This window comes from Buteo buteo, chromosome 20 (assembly GCF_964188355.1).
Source record: "Buteo buteo chromosome 20, bButBut1.hap1.1, whole genome shotgun sequence".
NCBI lineage: Eukaryota > Metazoa > Chordata > Aves > Accipitriformes > Accipitridae > Buteo > Buteo buteo.
In genome coordinates, this window is record NC_134190.1 from 10,349,043 (window position 1) to 10,368,226 (window position 19,184).

Here is a 19,184-nt window from a genome sequence, read left to right on the forward strand (position 1 = left end):
TTTGAAAAATATTTGAGCTCCTTCCTAGCTACACTGTTCGGTTTCTCTGATTTTTTACTTACCATCTACAGTTAGAGTAAGTTGTCTGGGTATGGGACCACCACTTTCTCTTTCCTGTAAAATAGCTGTCACATTTTAGGGCTATTAAAATATTTTATATACATCATCCTATGGTTTCAAACTGGTTTACTAATAGTAGTTGATTAATTTACACCACATCCCCAAGCATCGCAGAACCACCCAGCATTTGTAACTGAAGAAAGAATTACCTTGGAATGAAGTAATTTTGGACTGATAAATATATATGATCCCTGGACATAGATCATGGATATACATGGATATATATATACATGGATCATATATACATGATATCATTCAAGGCAATATACTAGGAAATAAAGATGAAAACAGGTAGCAATTAGATTTCTCATATTGCACTGCACAGGTAGAGGGCCTTTTAATCAATGTATGTTCAGTTTGGAAAACCTTAATTTTATTTATTTAAGTGTCCCTTTCTTTAGAACATAAAGGAAGTGTCCCTTTCTCTAGCTCATCCACCATCCTAGTCACCTTGTTGCAGAAGACCATCAGGTCAGTCAGGCATGATTTCCCATTCATAAATGTTATGTTGACTACTCACATTCACCTTCTTGACCTTCATGTGTTTGGAGACAATTTCCAGGAGGATTTTCTCCCTGACCTTTCCAGGGACTGCAGTGAGGCTCACTGGCCTGTAGTTCTCCAGATCTTCCTTCTTGCCCTTCTTGAAGATAGGATAGATGCTTGGCCTTGTCCAGTCTTCAGGAACCTCTCCCGGTCACCACTGTGTTTCAAAGATAATTGAGAGTGGCCTCGCAGTGACATCAGCCAGCTCCCTCAGCACCCGCGGACGCAACCTCTCAGGCCCTGTGGACTTACACATTTCCAGTTTGTTTAAGTGCTCTCTAACCTGGTCCTCCTCCACTGAGGGTAAATCTTCCTTGCTCCAGACTCCCTCTGGTCTTGGTGGCCTAAGACTGCTGAAGGCCAGTATGCATGAACTACTGAAATTGTCCTCAGGACAGACAACCACCAAGTAAAAAAGACTTTCTAGCATAATGGCTGAAACAAATACTAGGCAGAAGTTCAAAACCCACAAACGTAGGCAAGGGGTAACTATGGGTGTTACACTCTAATCAAGCCATGAGATAAAAGGAGAAACACTTCCTCTCCAACGATTTGGTGAATACAATCTTTGTTATCCTGTTTTTCCTAATAAATGAAAAAAAGCCTTTTATTTGGGCCACTTGGAACATGTTGTGTCAATTGAAACATATAGACAGATTTCCATCTGAATGAAAAAAACCAAACATAATATTATATGTATTTTATCTAAGACTTTTCTTCACACCAGAGTCAAATTATACAAACACGTACACATCCATCCTGCAAGCTATCATTTCATGTGCTAATGTGCCAGAAATCTGTACCAATACTAACAATGATGCATTTGGGGTAAGTGAGCTACAATGCGGGTATTGTTATTTTTCAAAAGCCTGTGAAATCACACAACAGAAAAAAGGATTAGTGTTGGACAGATGAGGTTTTCTAATCACTGGAGTTCAGAAATAAGGTTGATCATACAAATCTAAGCTTGTTCTATCCAGTTCCTTATGTGTATATGCGCAATATGGAGAAACAGAATTGAATATAGCTCATCCATTCCCTGAAGAGGATGGAAAAACTCACTGATGATGTCATTATGGACTTTTATCCATTATCTTACAACACTTGCTCACAGCATACTATCAATATTCTTCATTTAATATTTTTTCCTACGGTGCTCAACACTGATCAAATTTCTCACATCTTCTCTCTGAGTGTGTATGACCGCATACGCACTGAGATACGTTTTGGGGGTGGAGGAAAAAGGATGGTCAGGCATCATCAAGCAACAAAGGGGCTGCAGCACAAGACTGGTGAGCAGGCATTTAGAGGGCCTCTGCCAAACAGTGCAGCAGACCGCGGGTAGGCTCAAAGTGGCAGCATTTGACATGCTTCCACAGAGCAGCAAGGCCACGCGATGCTGCGAATAAAGAGAGCTAAAGGCTAGTGGCAGGAAAGAGGGATGCAGATGCTGAGGGCACAAGCCTTAGCTTTCAGGGTGTGAGAGCCAATGCATCTAGACTAACCGGTTGTTTCACAGCAGTCAGTTAACTCATGTTTGTGTTTGCGTAGCAAGAGAAGGTGAGGGATGTTGTTATCCCTTGTTCACCAGGGAGAGGACTGAGGCTGAAATACACATTTGAAGTACCAAATGATTTTGGATGTGCCCCTTTTCATCCCCTTTTCAGCTGGTATATGGGGAAAATCTCATCTTTCCCTTGCATTTAATTTATTTGTAGCACAGCTTTCCCTGATGTCAGGTGCAGCTGTAAGTGCTCAGCACTTTGACAAACCTACACTCAGTTACCTTGAAGCAGACAGCAGAAGAAAGAATAAAATCATTGACTAGCTGCAGAAAAAAGATACTTAAATGATCTCCCATAACCACATAGAAATGATGTTATATAAGGAGTGTATTCTAGTCCTGAAAAGGAATTTCAGCCACTATAACAAGATTATCTTTTCTCCTTTTCCAGACCCTGGCATCATTCATGGCATCCTGTTTCTTTATTATCATATGCACCATGCATTGATGAAGCAGGAGTCTTGCTGAAGGCTATTATTGTAAATAAGGCTTATTAAAATGAATATGCACAAGAAGAGCAAGTTACAGTAATCCAGGCAGTTTTTGTTCCATGGTGTTCTAATTTTTTAATCCTTTTCTTGGCACATGCAATATCTTTGAAGGTATCTGGCAATCATACCGACTACTGGAGCCAAAACAACGTATAGGAGCTTGGCTGCCTGTCACTTGTACCCCAGAAGCTAGCCAGGTAGTGATAGTTCATGCAGAAGGTGCAAAGTGTAGCCCTTTCTTCTATTCAGAATATACTTGGTGGCCTTCGCCCTGCTACCTTTCTTTTGGCATTAATACATTTCTATTTCCCAGTGCAGGAGTACAGAGAACAGCTTCCTTCCACCCCTTTCCCTCTGTGTTACACTGTTATGCATCACACTCTGAGCTCTTTGGTGTAGGTCTCAAAACAGCAAGACGATGATCCCACACTGGGACCTCCACATGCTACCCTAACACTAAATACTAGCGGGTATGAGAGAGATCATTCAGGTCCATCCACAATTCACAGCACGTTAACGCCACCAGGCTCCTCGCAGGAGACGTGCAGACAGTGAGGAAGAGCGCACCTAACTATGGTCTTTTGGAGCAACTCGGCTTCAGTTTTTGGTTCGGAGCCATCAATCTTTTCCCAGTTCTTGGCTGACTTAAATGAACAATACAGACTATTTATATAAAGACGATAAGCATAAGAGGGATGAGAAAATTCTATTTCTGTAAACTTATAGAATACCAAACTACATAACTAAACTGTATCTGTGACTGCAGCCAAGGACTTTTCCTGGACACGTTGCAATTACTTTCCAGCTTTAGCAAAGCCTTTAAGAGTAAATACCGGCAGTATTACTTTGTTCCGAAAGAGGGTGCTAAAACATAATATATATTACAAAAACTGCAAAGCTGCACAATTCCTGAATTCAATACTTCCAGCATAAGTTTATTGTGGCTTGGTTTTTATTTTGCGTGCTCGCAGCTGGCAATTTAATACAAGTTTTAGCTTTAGCTGCACATACATATTTTACCAGCTATAGCTTCAAAACTGAAAAGCATAGAAAAAATGAAATTAGAAGAAATAACCATACCAGAGAAAAACAAGAGGACAAACTTTCAAATCTGTTTTGATAAATTACAAAGTCTTTTTGCTTTAGCCTGATTACTCAGATTTGATTCAACACAGTTTTATTACTGACAGTTCTTAAGCACTCACTGAGGGCTACCAAAAATTCTGTCACATTGACCTCATAACTCCCCACTAGCAGAACCGAGATCTTTAGGTACATAACCATTTTCCTGTGCCAATAAAACTAGAAAAAGAACATATAACAGAAGAAAGATTACCTCCTTCATATGAGGTAGCTGCTCAGGGAAAGAAATATTTTGCCAGTGAGTTGGACAGATGCTACTGACAGGACAATTTTGTGAAACAGGCAGTTTAAATTCCAAGTTTTGGAGGAGATCGTGATCAAGAGCAGTGATTGGTAATAGGAGACATGTCTTATTTCACTTTTTTTTTTCCCCAGACTGAAACTTTATCGTATTGACTGAAACTTAGCAGGAGCTGAGAGTTGCCGGTGGTTGCCTGATCAGAGGTACCTTGTCCACCCTGTTTCCTGCTGCGCTGCAAACCCGGTGGGACCTGGCGGCTCTAAAGTCATTGCAACTCAAAGGTGCTTTTCCTAAGATGCAGAGGTATTCGAAACCTGACGGGACACAGCCCTGAGCAATGGGCTGTAGGTGGCCCTGCTTGAGCAGGTGGGTTGAACCAGATGACTTCCAGAGGTCCCTGCCGACCTCAACCAGTCTGTGATTCTGTAAGTTAAGTGGTTTGTGAGGAGGTCCAACCTATACCAACCCCTACACCAGCAGGACTCAAGCTAACTCCCTGTGGTATTTCACTGTGAGCAGTAGTTGTTGTATAACAGCATTGCCCCAGAATGAGGTGCTGTTATAATTGTCTCCACTTCCTCTCCTTGTTTCCAGAGAATTTCCACTGGAACTAGGCAATTCCACTTGTCCACATGTTGACTTATTTTTCTGCCTTTCCTCTCAGCACAACATGCTGTTCAACAGCCACTCAAAGGTAACATGCATGGCAGAGGTCTGCTGTGCTCAGTGCCCGAGATCCAACTAAGTGCATGGCATTGCCCTCCATACAAAACAGATGAATCCAAATCCTGCCACAGCCCTTAAATCTCCAAATTCAGGTCATTAGATAGGTGTTAAAAATATCCGTAATACTATTACAGCTTCTTTTAGATGCCACCAGAATCCTATTTGCTTCCTATGTATGTCTTCATTGGAGACATTACCGTTTTGATAAAAAATAAAGTTGTTACTATAGAAGGAAACTACATTAATTAGTATTAATATAACGTGTCAGGTACAAGGAACTTGAGAAATTAGAAATGTTACATCTTTACCAAACTTGAACATAGGTTTCCTTTCTGTTTTAGACAGAGAAAAACAAGAATAAAGAAAAAAATATTTTGTATTACCATGTTTTTAGGTCTGGATTTGGCTTGACACACTAACTCCAGCCTGTTTCGACTATAAAGAAATTGGAATAAAAATTGTGAGGATGAAGCATTCCAACGCACTGAGTCACTACCATGTTTCTCTGTCAGTCAGCTTCCAAACTGCTCCTTGCTCTACAGCACCTAAAGAGTAATCTCTTGGACAAAGAGGACAATTTTCTGCTTAGGGAAAAATTTCTCTGGGGACAGAAGGGAAATCAATAAGTATTTCTCTTCAATATTTCAAGATGGTCTGTAGTAACACAGAAAGAATTAAATGAATAAGCTATCAAAAAGATTAATTAGAGGAAAGGCTGGCAGGTCAACCTCAGGAATTACAGCAGTTCAGTGTAGACTAACATGCTGGAATTTGGAAGCTCAAGCAAACAAGTCTGCGTCTATAAAAGTGGGCTAAAAGTTACATGAGGACGCGGTTTCACGTGAAGTTTCTGGCAGTGTCATTTCTGGGCAGGCAGCCCTGGGATGATAGCCATTCTCACAGCCTTCGGTGTATCTCTGCATCTAGGTCCAAGAGAAGGTAAGAGGTGAAGTAGTATATGGCCTGAGCCTACCAGGAAGGAAGACTTGAGATTTAGAACATCAGTGCTACATTTTGGACAAATATAGCGCGTCTATACATCAAGTACACTTTGGTTTGTGAAGATGTTTCCTGTCCTGCACCACACATGGTCCCCTTAGCTTATTTCCACCACTTGTGCCACTGAAAGCGGGAAAGACTGTTCCCTGAGCTCCGGTCAACAAAAGTGTGAACAGCCAGAATTGAAAGGGCAGCAACGGGAGCACATGTATGAACCTGTCATTTTTGACAAGTTTTCATTTAGCAAATAAAATAAAAATGAAGAATTTTAATATTTTAAGACAGATTATTTTGATTTTGCGTGGCAAAGACTGTTTTATTAAAAACAGGCGGAAAGCAGCAGGACATTTTCAATAAGCTTCGATAGTTTAAATAAATGTTTTATGGGAGGTAATAAGGCTTTAGAACTAAAGTTTTTGTTCTAAGCTTTGAAGGCACGAAATTTTGTGCTTGTTCCACCAAGCACAAAGCCCCTCCTCCTCCCTGACCTTTTTCGGTTTTAAACCAGCGGCAGGGTTGTGACGGGGTCGGTAGCTCCTGCTCTGTGTGAGCTTTCACCTCTGCCCTAGCCAGCCTCAACAAACCTCTGCTTATCAATTCCTCCCTATCAGACAGATCTCCGGGGAGCTGGGTGGCGGGGCGACGTTGCTCTTCCTTTGGCACCACGCGTGGAGGATTCGGGTCTTCGGCTCAGAGAAACTTCAGCCGCGAACACGAGTGCTGACCTAGAGACCGAACCCTCTGTTAGCCCCGTCGGGATCGCAGCAGCCGGCCGGTGCCCCCGCCTGCCCCCGAACCGCCCTGCCAGCGCAGCCCCCTCCGCATCGACTCTTCCCGGCGGCGTTCTCGAAGCCCGACGGCCGCTCCCCGCAGGGACGCCCTGTTACACCTCGCCCCGGGGAGCGGGGATCCGGCATCCGTCCCTCCCGCCCCGGTGGCCGCGGCGGGGGCGGGGAGGAGGCGGCGCCTTATAGGGCGGTGTCGGCGGGCAGGGCCGGCAGAGCCGAGCCGAGCCGAGCCGGGCCGGGCCGCCCCTACCCTGGACAGCGCCTGCCGCCGCCATGGTGAGTGTCCCCCGGCCCGGCCGCGGACCCTTGCCCGCCTCCCCCCCCCCTTGCCGGGGCTGACTGCCGACGAGCCGCCGCTGCCCTTCTCGCCTCCCTGCTCCCCTCCCAGCTCCTCTGGGGCCGGCTGCAAGCGGGGCCCCGCTGCCCTCCCTGGCACTGCTCCCCCCCCCCACCGCTCCTAAAGGGCAGATTCGGGGTGTGCTTTTTCGGGGGGGGGACGGACATACCCTCAGCTACCCCCCCCCCACCACGGCGAGGGACCCCCGCGCTGTCCCCGCGGGGAGCCGAGAGCCGTGCGGGGACACTCAAAGGGGGGACCGGGGTGGCGGGCAGGGGGGAGTAAGTGATGCGCAGTTCCCCGGGCGGCATGGGGGAGCATGCGGTGTGTGTGTCCCCCAGCCCCTCTGCCCTTCCCCGCTGCGAGGGGGTGCGTTTTCCTCCGTTTCGAGATGCGTTTCTGCGCGTTACATAAACAGATTATTCCCGGCGGTGTGTTAATAGAAGCTCTTGTGTTAGTCACACCATCTGTAGCGGAACACTTTCTGTTTTTCCACGTAAAAAATGAACAATAGAGTTTTAGATTCCAGGTTTGCGTTTAAGAGAGTTGAAGTGGAACAATGCGGTCACCTACTTAGCAAGCAGGACCATTTCCCCACAGCGCATCGTGTCTTTGCAGTCATAGTAACTCTCCCAAAGGAGCTCATCCTGTTTATAAACAGTAATGCATTAAGTGCAACACCTTACAAAATAGGACAGCATCGTACAGGTATTCTGCAGCCTTAAAGTCTGAGGTACAGTGGGCTGGAGAGACCTCTCCAAGCTTGCTGTATCAGAAGCTTGGGACGTGATTAACAACAGAACCTAGTTTTTCTTTCATATGGTTTAACATCAAAAATACTTTTTTTCAAATGTCTTTGCATCATATGTAGTAAATTCTGCCTTCCTTGCATAAAAATGAATTTGGAATTCCCCACCAGCGATTCAGACATGAATAATATTCAAATAGTCTTTCCATGAATTAACATGAGTCCTGTATCCATCTGCTGTCAGTCTGAATCTGTTTCTCCTATTCAGTCTATTTGCAAACAACTCAGACTTAGGCTGATAGATATGAAAACATATATTGAAAATAATATTGAAGATGACCAGAAACGTTGCAGTAGTTTATGCTGTCTAGGAGCCCCAGAATGACTTTCCACTACATTATTGAATTCCTATTTCTTACTGTCTAGGGTGGAACACATACACAAAATATACGATTAAATTACCATGACTGCACAAAGCCAAAGTTAATACCAGCCATTGGTAATGTCTTCCTTATTGATATAGTGAAGGCAGTTACAAAGACACCAGGTGTTGCAGAAGGTAACGTGCATTATTCATCAGTAACTGGTACAGCTAACATCCAGGTGCTCAGAAGTGCTGAGTCAACTGGAAAGGAAGTTAAAATAGCCTGAACCAGTTAAAATATTTCATTTTGACTCCTTCTAGGACTGAGATGAAGTCAGTTATACTGGTGCAAATCAGGGAAAAATTCGTTGGTAACAAAGGCATTGGCAACTTTGTACTAATGGAAATGATAGCTGAGACCTACCCTTAACCTGTTATTTCTGGTGTTTACAGCCATTTCATTAACCTGGAAATTATTCTTGAAAGAGCTGGCAGCAATATCCAGAAATCACCATTCAGAGTTACACAGGGGTTTCTATTAGCATGTTTTCCTCTTCTGTATACCCAATAACCTTAGTGTTGAAAAGCTTCTAAGATTTCCCAAGCCCTGTTACTCATACGTACAGGCATTCTGGGGGGACAATGGCCAATTTGGGAAAATCCTTCAGGTGGTATAAAGGCTGAAGGTTGCTTTGGCTCTAAAAGTTTGAAAGAGTGTTCTTGGAGTATCAGCTACTGAATCTAAACCCTGAACTTTTGATGAAAACTGTTGCAATGATGGTAATGCAGGGTTAAAAATTACAGCACATCGATGTCTAGATGGACCTGGAGCTCGGGGGTGGGGGGACACACAGACACAGGAGGATACTACCGAAGGTATCCGGAGCAAATGAATGACAAACATAGAATTTTGGCCCAAGTAGTGGGAACAGTATTTTGCCAATCCCTTCTCTAGTAGCATAGAAATAAGCAGATATATGTCACTAGTGTCTCTCCAACTCAGCTAAGCGACTTTCTTCAGCATCCTGGGTGTTCAATCACTAATATTTGTAGAAAGTAGTACAAGGAAACTTTTTTTTTTTTTTTTGAAACTTCATTTTGCTGAAGTGGCAAACCACGGCCTTCATCAGGCTTTAAGTGTTTCCTCAGCATCCTCACCATATGAGGGCAACCACGGTGGGACGGTTCTTCTGTTTATGTAGTTCACTGCAGCTCTACTTACTTCAGTGAATCTAGGTCAAATTACACTGGCTCAGGATTTGGCTGCACCCTTGAACTTTAAACCGATTATAAATTTTGATTTGTCAGTGTATTTTCCATGGGGCCAAATCCCACTTTTACGGAGTAAGAGCATGTATAACCTTGCACAGTGCACAGCAACTAATACTTACAAAAAGGCTAGGTAACAGTAAGGTAAGCATAAACATGAGGACGGTGCGAAGCTCTATTTAGTAAGTTCAAGTATCTGTACCTCTACAATAATCCAGCTGCAGAGGGGTTATATAGGCAGGAGCTAGAATATTTTTAAAATTCCCTAAGAGACTTTGATAACTGGCGTAATCTGAAATCAATGAAGAAAGACACCTAACTCTTCTGAGCATTCATAAGCATCGTGGCCACCATATCAGCGTATGATGCTTGATGCGGGCACACATTGATTGCAGGACATACAGAAAGGACCCTAGACAGCAACAAATCTTCCCTCTTTGTTGGCAGTAGCCAAAATAAAACCCTGCTTAATTGTCCATTAGTATTTGTTAATTGCCCTGAGCCCCTCCTGAAGAAGAGTACTGCAAAGACAGTGGTCCAGCCCCTGAACGTTGACACACAAACTGGAAGAGGACATTTTCTGCAGACAGAGATCAATCCAGCACAAATCCATGACTGACATAGGAGCCAGTGCCACAGCACCCACTGCCAACAAGATCTCTCCAGCTCCATCAGAGTGAAAAGGTAGCAGACTTCAGCAGCCCTGCCATCCAGAACCACGACAGCAAGCCAGGGTTGTGCCAGCTGATACAGCATTAATAAGCTATGAGAAAACATGCTCGGAACTGCATATAGAACAAAGGGACATAAGTACTTGCACAGAAACTCAAGAAGACGCGCTGACGCCTTTTGCACATGATGGGATTGATTAAAACAAACCTCCAGGACCTGAAGTAAGAGTCCAGTGTTTCATTTGCCTAGTTAGTTATAGATACCTGCTTATCAAAACCTGCACGCTGGCCTTGGTGTTGATCCCTTTCATGTCTAGGAAGATCCTTTGATTCTTTAAGGCTGATCATTGTATCTTCATTACAAGCAGTCTGACCCGTGAAAAGAAACAGACTCCTGTTGTTCATGAGGCACTTGATTTTACATTCATTTAGTTTAATAGCATCTTTTGATTTATTAAAGAAAAAGGTTAATCAGATGCAAACAGTTTAAAATTGAACCACTGACTCAATTAAAAGTTGGGAAAAAACCTGCAATAGTATTTTCTTTAGGTATTAGTAAGCTCCAGTTTAATGTAAATATAAAGGGCTGGTTTATTCCCCGATCTAAGCCAGCTTCAAGTGTAAACCAACAGAATCATATCAGGTAGGAATTTTTCCTGATGCTCTCATGCCATGCTATATAAGAGTTTTGTTAAATCACCGCCTGTAAAACTGATTTAGAAGCTGGGGCATTGATAGGCCTCATACAAATTGAGTCTGAAGTCCCTATTCAATCCTAAAGTAGTATGTCACAAGTGCAGCCTGACTTATAATTAAAGAAGGTAAAGGAGAAGGGAGGGAAGTTAGGAGGATGAAACTAAGTGTACCACTGGTTGTTCAGAGCCAGAAAGCTGCTGGGATGAGTCTGCCTTGTGAGGCAGTGGTAGAAGGGCACGAGGATTGCCCAGCTGCAACACAGAAGAAACACCTTGCGAGACTGGGGCCTGCAGCTCTGCTGCATTATAAATGCCACGCTTCAGACTTCAAGTGTATCAAATTTATCAGCCCCTTTCTAAGTGCCTGGCAACAGCTGAGCTTATAAATCCGTTATCTGCGTACACACCCCATGGCTTGCCTGATCATATGCTAAATACATGGGCCACAAGATCTGAGCGACTGCATCTTTACCCCCAGGACTGCTGCACAGATGACGAGTTCAACATGAAATAAAGTGAATATTTATGTCTTCTTATCTACCTAACTAACATCAAAAGACACTTTAGTTCTTGAGGGCTAGTTATGCTCAGATCTAGGAGGGTAAGAGGGAACACTTTACATCTTCAAGGATATAACAATTAACTTTATATTGGCATTAATACTGAAAGTACTCTGATTTGATGTCAATCTAACAACAACTGAGTGGGTTTTTTAAATACTAAGTTCACCTAGGTAGTGACGTTTAAACTGCATTGCATTTCCTCTTCCTTAGTCAAAACTGACCATGATAAATTGGTAAAGGTCAGATGTCCCAAACCAAAGGAAATTAAACCCCATGTGGCAGATATTTCTAAATGAAGATGTGTAATTAGAGAATAAAAAATTGAGACAGTTTTCATCACCGTTAGGAGACATTTTGATTTTTTTCCCCTAAGAAGGACAGACTCAGAAATGAAGCAAGAAGTACTTCATATTCTGTGTCATTATTTGAGAGTCAAACACAGCAAGAAATGGATGTTGGAAGTAGAGTGGCCAAGTTCTAAATAAATATCCTAAAACCAAGCATAAGGAAGCTCAATAAAACCATTCTTTCCCTGGTTCTTACAGGTCCCCTAAAGTACGCTAGTCAGCAGTTACCATTCATGATACTTTGCAGCTAGCAAAGACAATGTGGTACAGCAACCTAACGGGGGTAATAACTTACACACAGGAAGAAAAGCCTACAGCTGGTTTTGTTTCTCCTCTGTGACAATAACTGATACAGTTTACAGACACTCTGTGTCATTGGGGCCTTACCAGACAGCACAGTCATTAGCATTTTTATTTTATTTTGAGAAAAGCATCAGTCTGGGTGTTTCCATGGTATAATGGGTTTAAGAGTTTTGGGCTTTAAAATTCCAGTTATATGTGGAATAAACTCTAGGATACCTACTGTCGGGGTTAACAGAGGAAGGGAGCTAATTAGCTTGTGCACCCTCTTATCCTGTGCCAGCAGAATGTGCTCGATTAGTGGGGTTCCATACACTTTTAAGAAAAGGTGTCCTTGGAGTTCATTAGCCTGACTTAGGGTTTTAAAAGAGGTAAATTTAGAACTGTTTTGGACAAGGAGACATAAGAGAACTTCCATACTCTCTTTTTGTCTTCCTTATTAAACTTGAAAATCAACGGTCATTTCCTTTCCTCTCCTCACCCAGTCTTCTTTAATCAGGATTGAAGTCCAAAACATGAATTAGCATTTGAAATCCAGGTTTTTGCCCTCAAGGATTTAAGGGAGAAATGGAAGAAAAAACATAAAGGACCAGTCAACAGAACAAGAAGATATTTTCCTCTTCAAATGTTGTTTTGTGTTCTCAAGTGACACTTTGGAAAACATGCATCAGATTCTGTTTCTTTATTTCCCTATAGTACATATGCATTTTCACAGCCAGCTTGAAGTAGAAAAATACTTTGTTTCTAGCATTTTGCTGTGAGCATGGATAAAACCGTTCCAAAAAAGAAAGTGCCTTCAAACTGGCAGGGAATAAATGGTTGGCAAAGTTGTCGAGGGTGATTTCCATGTCAGGGAATTGGCACATCTTTTGGTAAGGCGGTTCTGAATAATACCATCCGTGCCTGCTTTCTCTCCAACTGCTGGCTGCAGCCAGCCAAGTTCCTTCTATTGCAGTTTAAAAGGTCAGGTGTGGGGTCGTGCAAGTTCTGCATCTGCTAGAAGTTGGTATTTGTGACAGAACAGTGTTTTATTATGTACACAGTTTAGTTTTTTCAGTGTTTGTCAATAGTCCATGCAATTCCAGGGGGAAAAAACCATGAAGTCTGTTTTCATATTTATATGCTTGTCAATCTATTATTTAAATCTCTTTATGTACCAAGTAGTTTAATCGATTTGCACTACTGCCTGGCTGCTCAAAATTACACTCCTCCTCAAATTCAGAAGCTTGTCTAGTATGAAAACTATCCAATGCAATGCTTATAGAAAGAGCTGTGTCTGTCCTCTCAGCTGTTAGGGTTACCTGCCTTCCTAGAGTAACACTTCAGCATTACTTCGCTGTTACACCAGAGACTGAACTGTGGCTTAAAATCAGCCCTTCTTGCCTAGGAGTACTTTCTTAACCTTTTCTAGACTTCTGAGATGTATCTTTTAATATTGATGGAAGGCTATGCATGAAGCCAGACAAAACCTCCGTCTTTTCAAGTTTATGGAAGAAAAAGAAAAATCAAAAGACATCAGAAAACAAACATCAAACCCCAGTTCAGATTAGCAAAGTGTTTATAGGTTCCTGTCTTCCTCCCACCTTCTACTGCTGCTGAAAGCAGAAGTGAGAGATGTCTTCTAACCTACCAGTATGGAGATGGCTTTGATTTCAACAGTTATTATCACTCTCCAAATACTAGACACCTTCTTTCATATGAGTTACTTAAGAAAAACAAGTCTCCCCAAAATCAGGTCCTTCCCTTGAAAAAGATATTAGAAGACTCTGGATCCACCCTCAAAAACACCCTTGGAAATTTTGCCTCTTCGAATACTGAAGCTACTGAGTTTATCTGGAAGCTCAATGAGCGAGAGCCGTGAGAAGGTAGCACCGAATCAGTCCATCCCCAAAACCAGACAAGTATATCACATCTCTAGTCTTATGGCATTCTCTCCAATTTCCAGAGCTCTTTTTTTCTGGCAGAAGGTTAGTTACATATCCTAGGATTTTTTTTTTATTTTTCTGATATGCGTCAAAAGCATCACAGGATGTTCATGCTCCCCTTTGAATGCTGAGATACAGCTTGTGATTTCTTGGTGCTAAAACACATTTGAAACTTGGCTCAAAAATAGGTGATTTGTGCAAGGAAATAGAAAAGGCAGCATTTAGCTTTATTCCTCTGCAAAATACTGGTAGCTCTCCATTTCAGTGAAAAGCAATATTGAGAACCTTTTGGTTTTAATGCAGTTATTTCTTCCTTACTGCTAAAGACTTTGTAAGCCTGCATTTTAATAATATCTTCAAAAAACCTTGAAAGATAAAAGACTACATGAGAGTTATTCTGCTTACAATAACTAAAAGAAAAATTCAAAAATATTCCCCATAACCTACCCTGGAGGGAAAAGCACTGCTTTTTTCCCCCTTTACATTTACTAAATTACCAGCATAATTTTATTTCAAATCAGGTATCACTGAAATGTCCCCTCAGGAGTACATTTAATACAACTTTTTCACAAAATGATTTATTTTTCATCAAGCAGAAAGTTATTTCCTTCTGTTTGCCAGACACCTTTGGGAGATGGCAGAATTCAGATCAGAAAGTGTTTTGATGGAAAGGTGCAAAGTTAAAAGCCAAGCCAGAGAACAATATCATGAGGGCGGGTGTAGAAGGGAAGCAACACAGCACTATCCCATTTTTGCCTCTAGGTGTGTTTTCATGAGTTTAAAGGAATGTAAGTAGTTAAAAATTCTGGCTCATTACACTTCAGGTTTTGCTGAAACTTGGTACGCGTGCTGCAAGCACTCAAAAATACTCAACAACTTCTGAGCACTCAGTAGGTTAAGGAACATCCTGATGAGCTGAAAACAAGAAACCTGTACCAGTCCCCTAGCCTTCAGTAAACTCAGGGGTTCACGTGTTCCTGTTTCTTTTACAAAGGTGTCCCCACACCCCTCAGTGCTCCTCCTCCAAATATGAACGGCATTGTTAAGACACTGATGCAAACGTGATTCTCAGCAGTTCTCATTGGACGCAATAAGGTGGTTATTTAAGTGAAGAGGATACAACATTGTTGAAATAATGGTGTCATGTAAATTAACAAAGTACTCACTGTAACATGGGCATCTGTGTTGCAGAAAGCAAAACAAGATCATTAAACACCTATGACACATCTTTCATCAATCCAGAATTAGAAGAGGTTTGAGCATTTGTTACCTGAAATGATCTTGCACTTGACTCAATAAACTAGTTTGGGATATATTTTGATCAACACTCAGTTGATCAGATCTTCAGGTTAATACTGCAGGTAAATGCGTCTAAATTACGAAGGAGAAATGTCAGAGTCAAAATGAAGGAAGCATTCAGATCCATTAGAGCCCTTAAATAACACAGTGCTTACATCTAGCTGGGAAAAGTACCAAAGGACATCTTCAGACATCACCTTTCTTTCTCAGCATCTTCCTAAAAGAAATCATTTCAAATAGGTGGGTTTCTTTAAAACCAATAATACTTGCAATTCTTTTATTTTACTTGCTTACTTAACTCTCACAGCTATTGCACATTTGCTCTCTCACCACATTTACAGATTGCACAGATTTAAACAGAAATATATATTTCTTACTACAGGCTGTTTTCCAGGGGAAATTCTCTTGTTGCTGCTTTTTTTCTGTAATGCCTTAACTCTCTATATTTACTAACTAGATTTACCATCCTTTGCCGCTTCTGTCAGACAACATGTTTTGCTATCAAATTATTCTGTGTCGGCTAGTTAGTTTTTCTTCCCTTAATACTTTTTTTTTGAGGATAGAAGCTTCCCATTTTATCTGTCTTTAAGGATATCTGTAGTGATACTTAAAGCAGCTGCAGGTGCCATCAATGCTACTTCTACCTTGTCCTGTAAAACAAGTGTATTTATTACATTTACTTCTAAGAAATTTTCATCTCTTCAAATAGTTATTCCCAACAGCACACTTTTAATGCAAAGTAAGAAGTGATGCTTCTCCTTCTTTGAAACAGTAGTAAAACTAAAGAGACTTGGACCATCTCCTTCACTGTTGGAAACTTGAGCTCATGAGGATATTCATTTTCTGGAAAAAGGTACGTGATCAGTGCCTGTGATGTATATCAGGTCTCAGACAGTTCAAGTTGACCTTGCCAGCAACTCTGTTTTCCTCTTGTCAACTATCTGTCCACTACAGGGCAGCGCTGAACCTCACCGATACTTAACCATCGAGGGAAACAATATTTTTCCACACGATCTCTATCTTTCTAATGGCTGTTTGCTCTAAGAATCAATTAATAATTAATAAGTCCAGATAGGTGCGGCAGTCACTGCGGTGCAGCGTTCTCATGTAAACGTGATGTCACATGGAAATTCCCAACTCTGATGACACTTGATTTTACAAGTCAGCTTAGGCTGATCCTATCAGATGATCTCCCCGAAGATGAAGAAAGCTGTGTGAAAAGCCTCTACCAAGAAAGCAGATCTTCTAATGCTGGACATAATCAAGAAAACACAAAATGTATTGCAAGACCAGCATACCCACTGAAGCAGTGAACATCTCCTAGTTGTGCTTTCTTTCCACAATATTAGATGTTGTGACATGCTCATCCTTTAGAATTTTCCTGGGTTTACTTTTCTTCTTTAAATCAGCAGTTACTTAGAAGCAAAATCTAGCATCAAACCGATAAATTAGAAGATAAACGTTTATTAAAACCCATAAGCTTGAAATCTGTTTGATTTTAAGTTTAACGTACAGATTTTAGAAGCAGATATTTTGCCCTAAAATCTCAGGCTTCTTTCCCAGAGTGAATTATAACTACCTAATTGAATAGCTTCCTATACTGAGTTTTGTACCTGCATTCCTCACACAGCAGTTAGACTGTTTTGTACTTGGGTAATGACCTCAAAGTAAAATTGAAAGGCTTTGCATGTGTTGGAAGATTAAGCCTGAAACCTTAGAAGCTGGGATCTGGACTCTCTAATCCACAGCAGCATGCTACAAACACCTCCTCCTCTTCCATTCTTTTCCTTCCCCTTTTTCCACTTGCATCCCTATAAATAGTTCAGCAAAGGGTCTACGCATTTGGGCAGCAACTAGGCAAGAAATGGTATAGCAAACAACTGCAAAACAAGAACAACCCATTTCTCTGATGGGCAAATAGTCACGAGCAGACTTCCTTCACACAGACCATAAGAACAAGAACAGATCTGTAAATTGAGTGTTGTTACTCTTAAGGATGTGGGTAAAGCAGGCTACAACGTGACCTATCTTAGCAGTCTCTGAATGGAGAGCAACGGAAAGAAAACACGCACGCACGTTAACCTGCAACACTAAGCTACTTTGCCAGATTCGTTCGTTCCAAGTTTTGACGAGAAATTAAAATACAAGGGCTCTGCTCCTGGCATTGGATCTGGTGAGCCTGGCCAAGTGGACCATTGTGCCCATGTGGAGCTTTGCTGGTCTTTTCAGCAGCCAGCACAACATCTACCCGTACCTGGTGGGTTATCATTATGCAATGAACACACCCCCGTGTAAATCTCCTGCTTCTTCCAGGGCCATTCCCACGTGGCAAGGGAACGGGAATATGTCCTGGTTTACACCTTGTATAATTCAATAATTTGAGCAGGTTACACGGGATATATATCAGGGTAGATTTGGATGCATTGTGCCTTTGGGAAGGTGGGTAGCCCAGTTCAATTAAATGTTTACAGGTACAACTTTCCACAAAGGCAATACAGCTGGGCAGAATTCATCTCAGTAGCTTTACATGAAGATTAAATAAGACATTCAGTAGCAGGTTTGGGAAACAAAGCAAACACATAGGCATTATTATAGATATGTTTTTGTGGGTTTTAATCCCATATTGTTCCTTTCTGGGTTTTCTGACTTTACAGAAGTCAGTAATAATCTTAATTTACACATATTCTTTTTAGATATAATTCTAGCTTTACTGTGGCAGTGAAAGTGTAACTAACTTCTACCACACGTTAATTCATGAAAACAAGAACTTAGTGTTTTAGCTCAGTAAAAATGCTGGATGGAGGGACTTCAGTTTGGGGGATCTATCCTGAAGAAGTTACTACAAAAGCAAAGCAAGGATGTGAACACGCCTGATCCTGTTCCAGCTGTGCCAGTAAATGAGATTACCACTCCCAGCCACACAGCACCATCCCTCTGCTGCAGGTCACTATCCTGCACAGCTCCTCACATGGACATTGCGTAACTTCATTTACTCAGGGTGAGCCCAGTTGCCAAAGAGCTCCTACTTGGATAGTTTTGATTAACCAGAGTCACTTTAACAGGAATACGTGGCAGTTGTACAACCAGCACTGGCAAGAGGTCTGCGGTGGTGTTCCCAGCCCAAAGGAAGCACAGCTGAGAAGCCAGTGTGCAGCGACTTTCATGTTGCCTGAAATCCAGCAGCTCTCTAGCTCTGATTTGGGTTTTGTTTATGCTTATAAGGAGCTCAGTGCAGTTGAATAACTGCATCAGCTGGAGATGGTTTTGCTCATGAGGATGAAAGTATTTTCAGGACCACTGTTTTTTCTGAAAAACCAAGGTATCCTATGTTATAATTGTCTATTTGGTCCTAGAAGTTTTTATACTTAAAATATTCTTCTGTACATAATTCAGTAGCTATGGCAATTTTAAAATACTTTAGGAGCATGAGATTAATAGTAGTGAGCTTCAGAAATTCATAATACATTGACTATAAATACAGAACACAGTTAAGTGATGCAAACAAAACATGCTGCATTTTGTTTATTTTCTTATGTACAGTACCTTTAGCATTATATATATATTAGAAGCCTATTTTATCACCTCCATCCTGACTAGGTGAATTGGTTATTGGTTTGGTTTGAAAACAGGTATTAATTCCATATATGTACAAAGTTGTCAGTTTTGCCAACAGCTCTCAATCTTTCTTTTTCATTATATGCTTCACAGGCTGTATTCAATCTTCTAGACTGTTGTTCTTAGCAAAAGTGTGTCTATAAAGGGAATTAGCATTGCAGGAAGAAGTCTTAATTAATGAATTAGTTAATAGTAAATATTTTACAAGTTAAGTTTGTGACTTAGAGTTTTCTGAAGGGCTGCTGACAATTGTCTGTCAAAGAGTAGAAGATATAAAGAAAAAACCCTAAGGCTTTATTTTAATTTTTTGTATATTTATATTTTAATATTTTATTTTTTATTTAATTTATTGTATTTTAAAGAGAGAACCCCACAGCCCTACTTTTATGTCAGCCCAGAGCAGCTAGAAATGCTACCCACCACGTTTCCAAAT

General features: G+C 41.5%; 1 protein-coding gene across 1 annotated transcript in view; it reads left to right on the forward strand.

The window, feature by feature from the left end:
* Positions 1-19,184, forward strand: part of ELOVL2 (ELOVL fatty acid elongase 2) — a 64,185-nt gene that overhangs the window by 1,872 nt on the left and 43,129 nt on the right. The window contains exons 2-3 of the mRNA XM_075052165.1: positions 4,240-4,530; positions 6,442-6,894. Of these exons, the coding sequence (XP_074908266.1) occupies positions 6,892-6,894 (3 nt within the window). The 5' untranslated portion in view covers positions 4,240-4,530; positions 6,442-6,891. The remainder of the gene's footprint in view (positions 1-4,239; positions 4,531-6,441; positions 6,895-19,184) is intronic.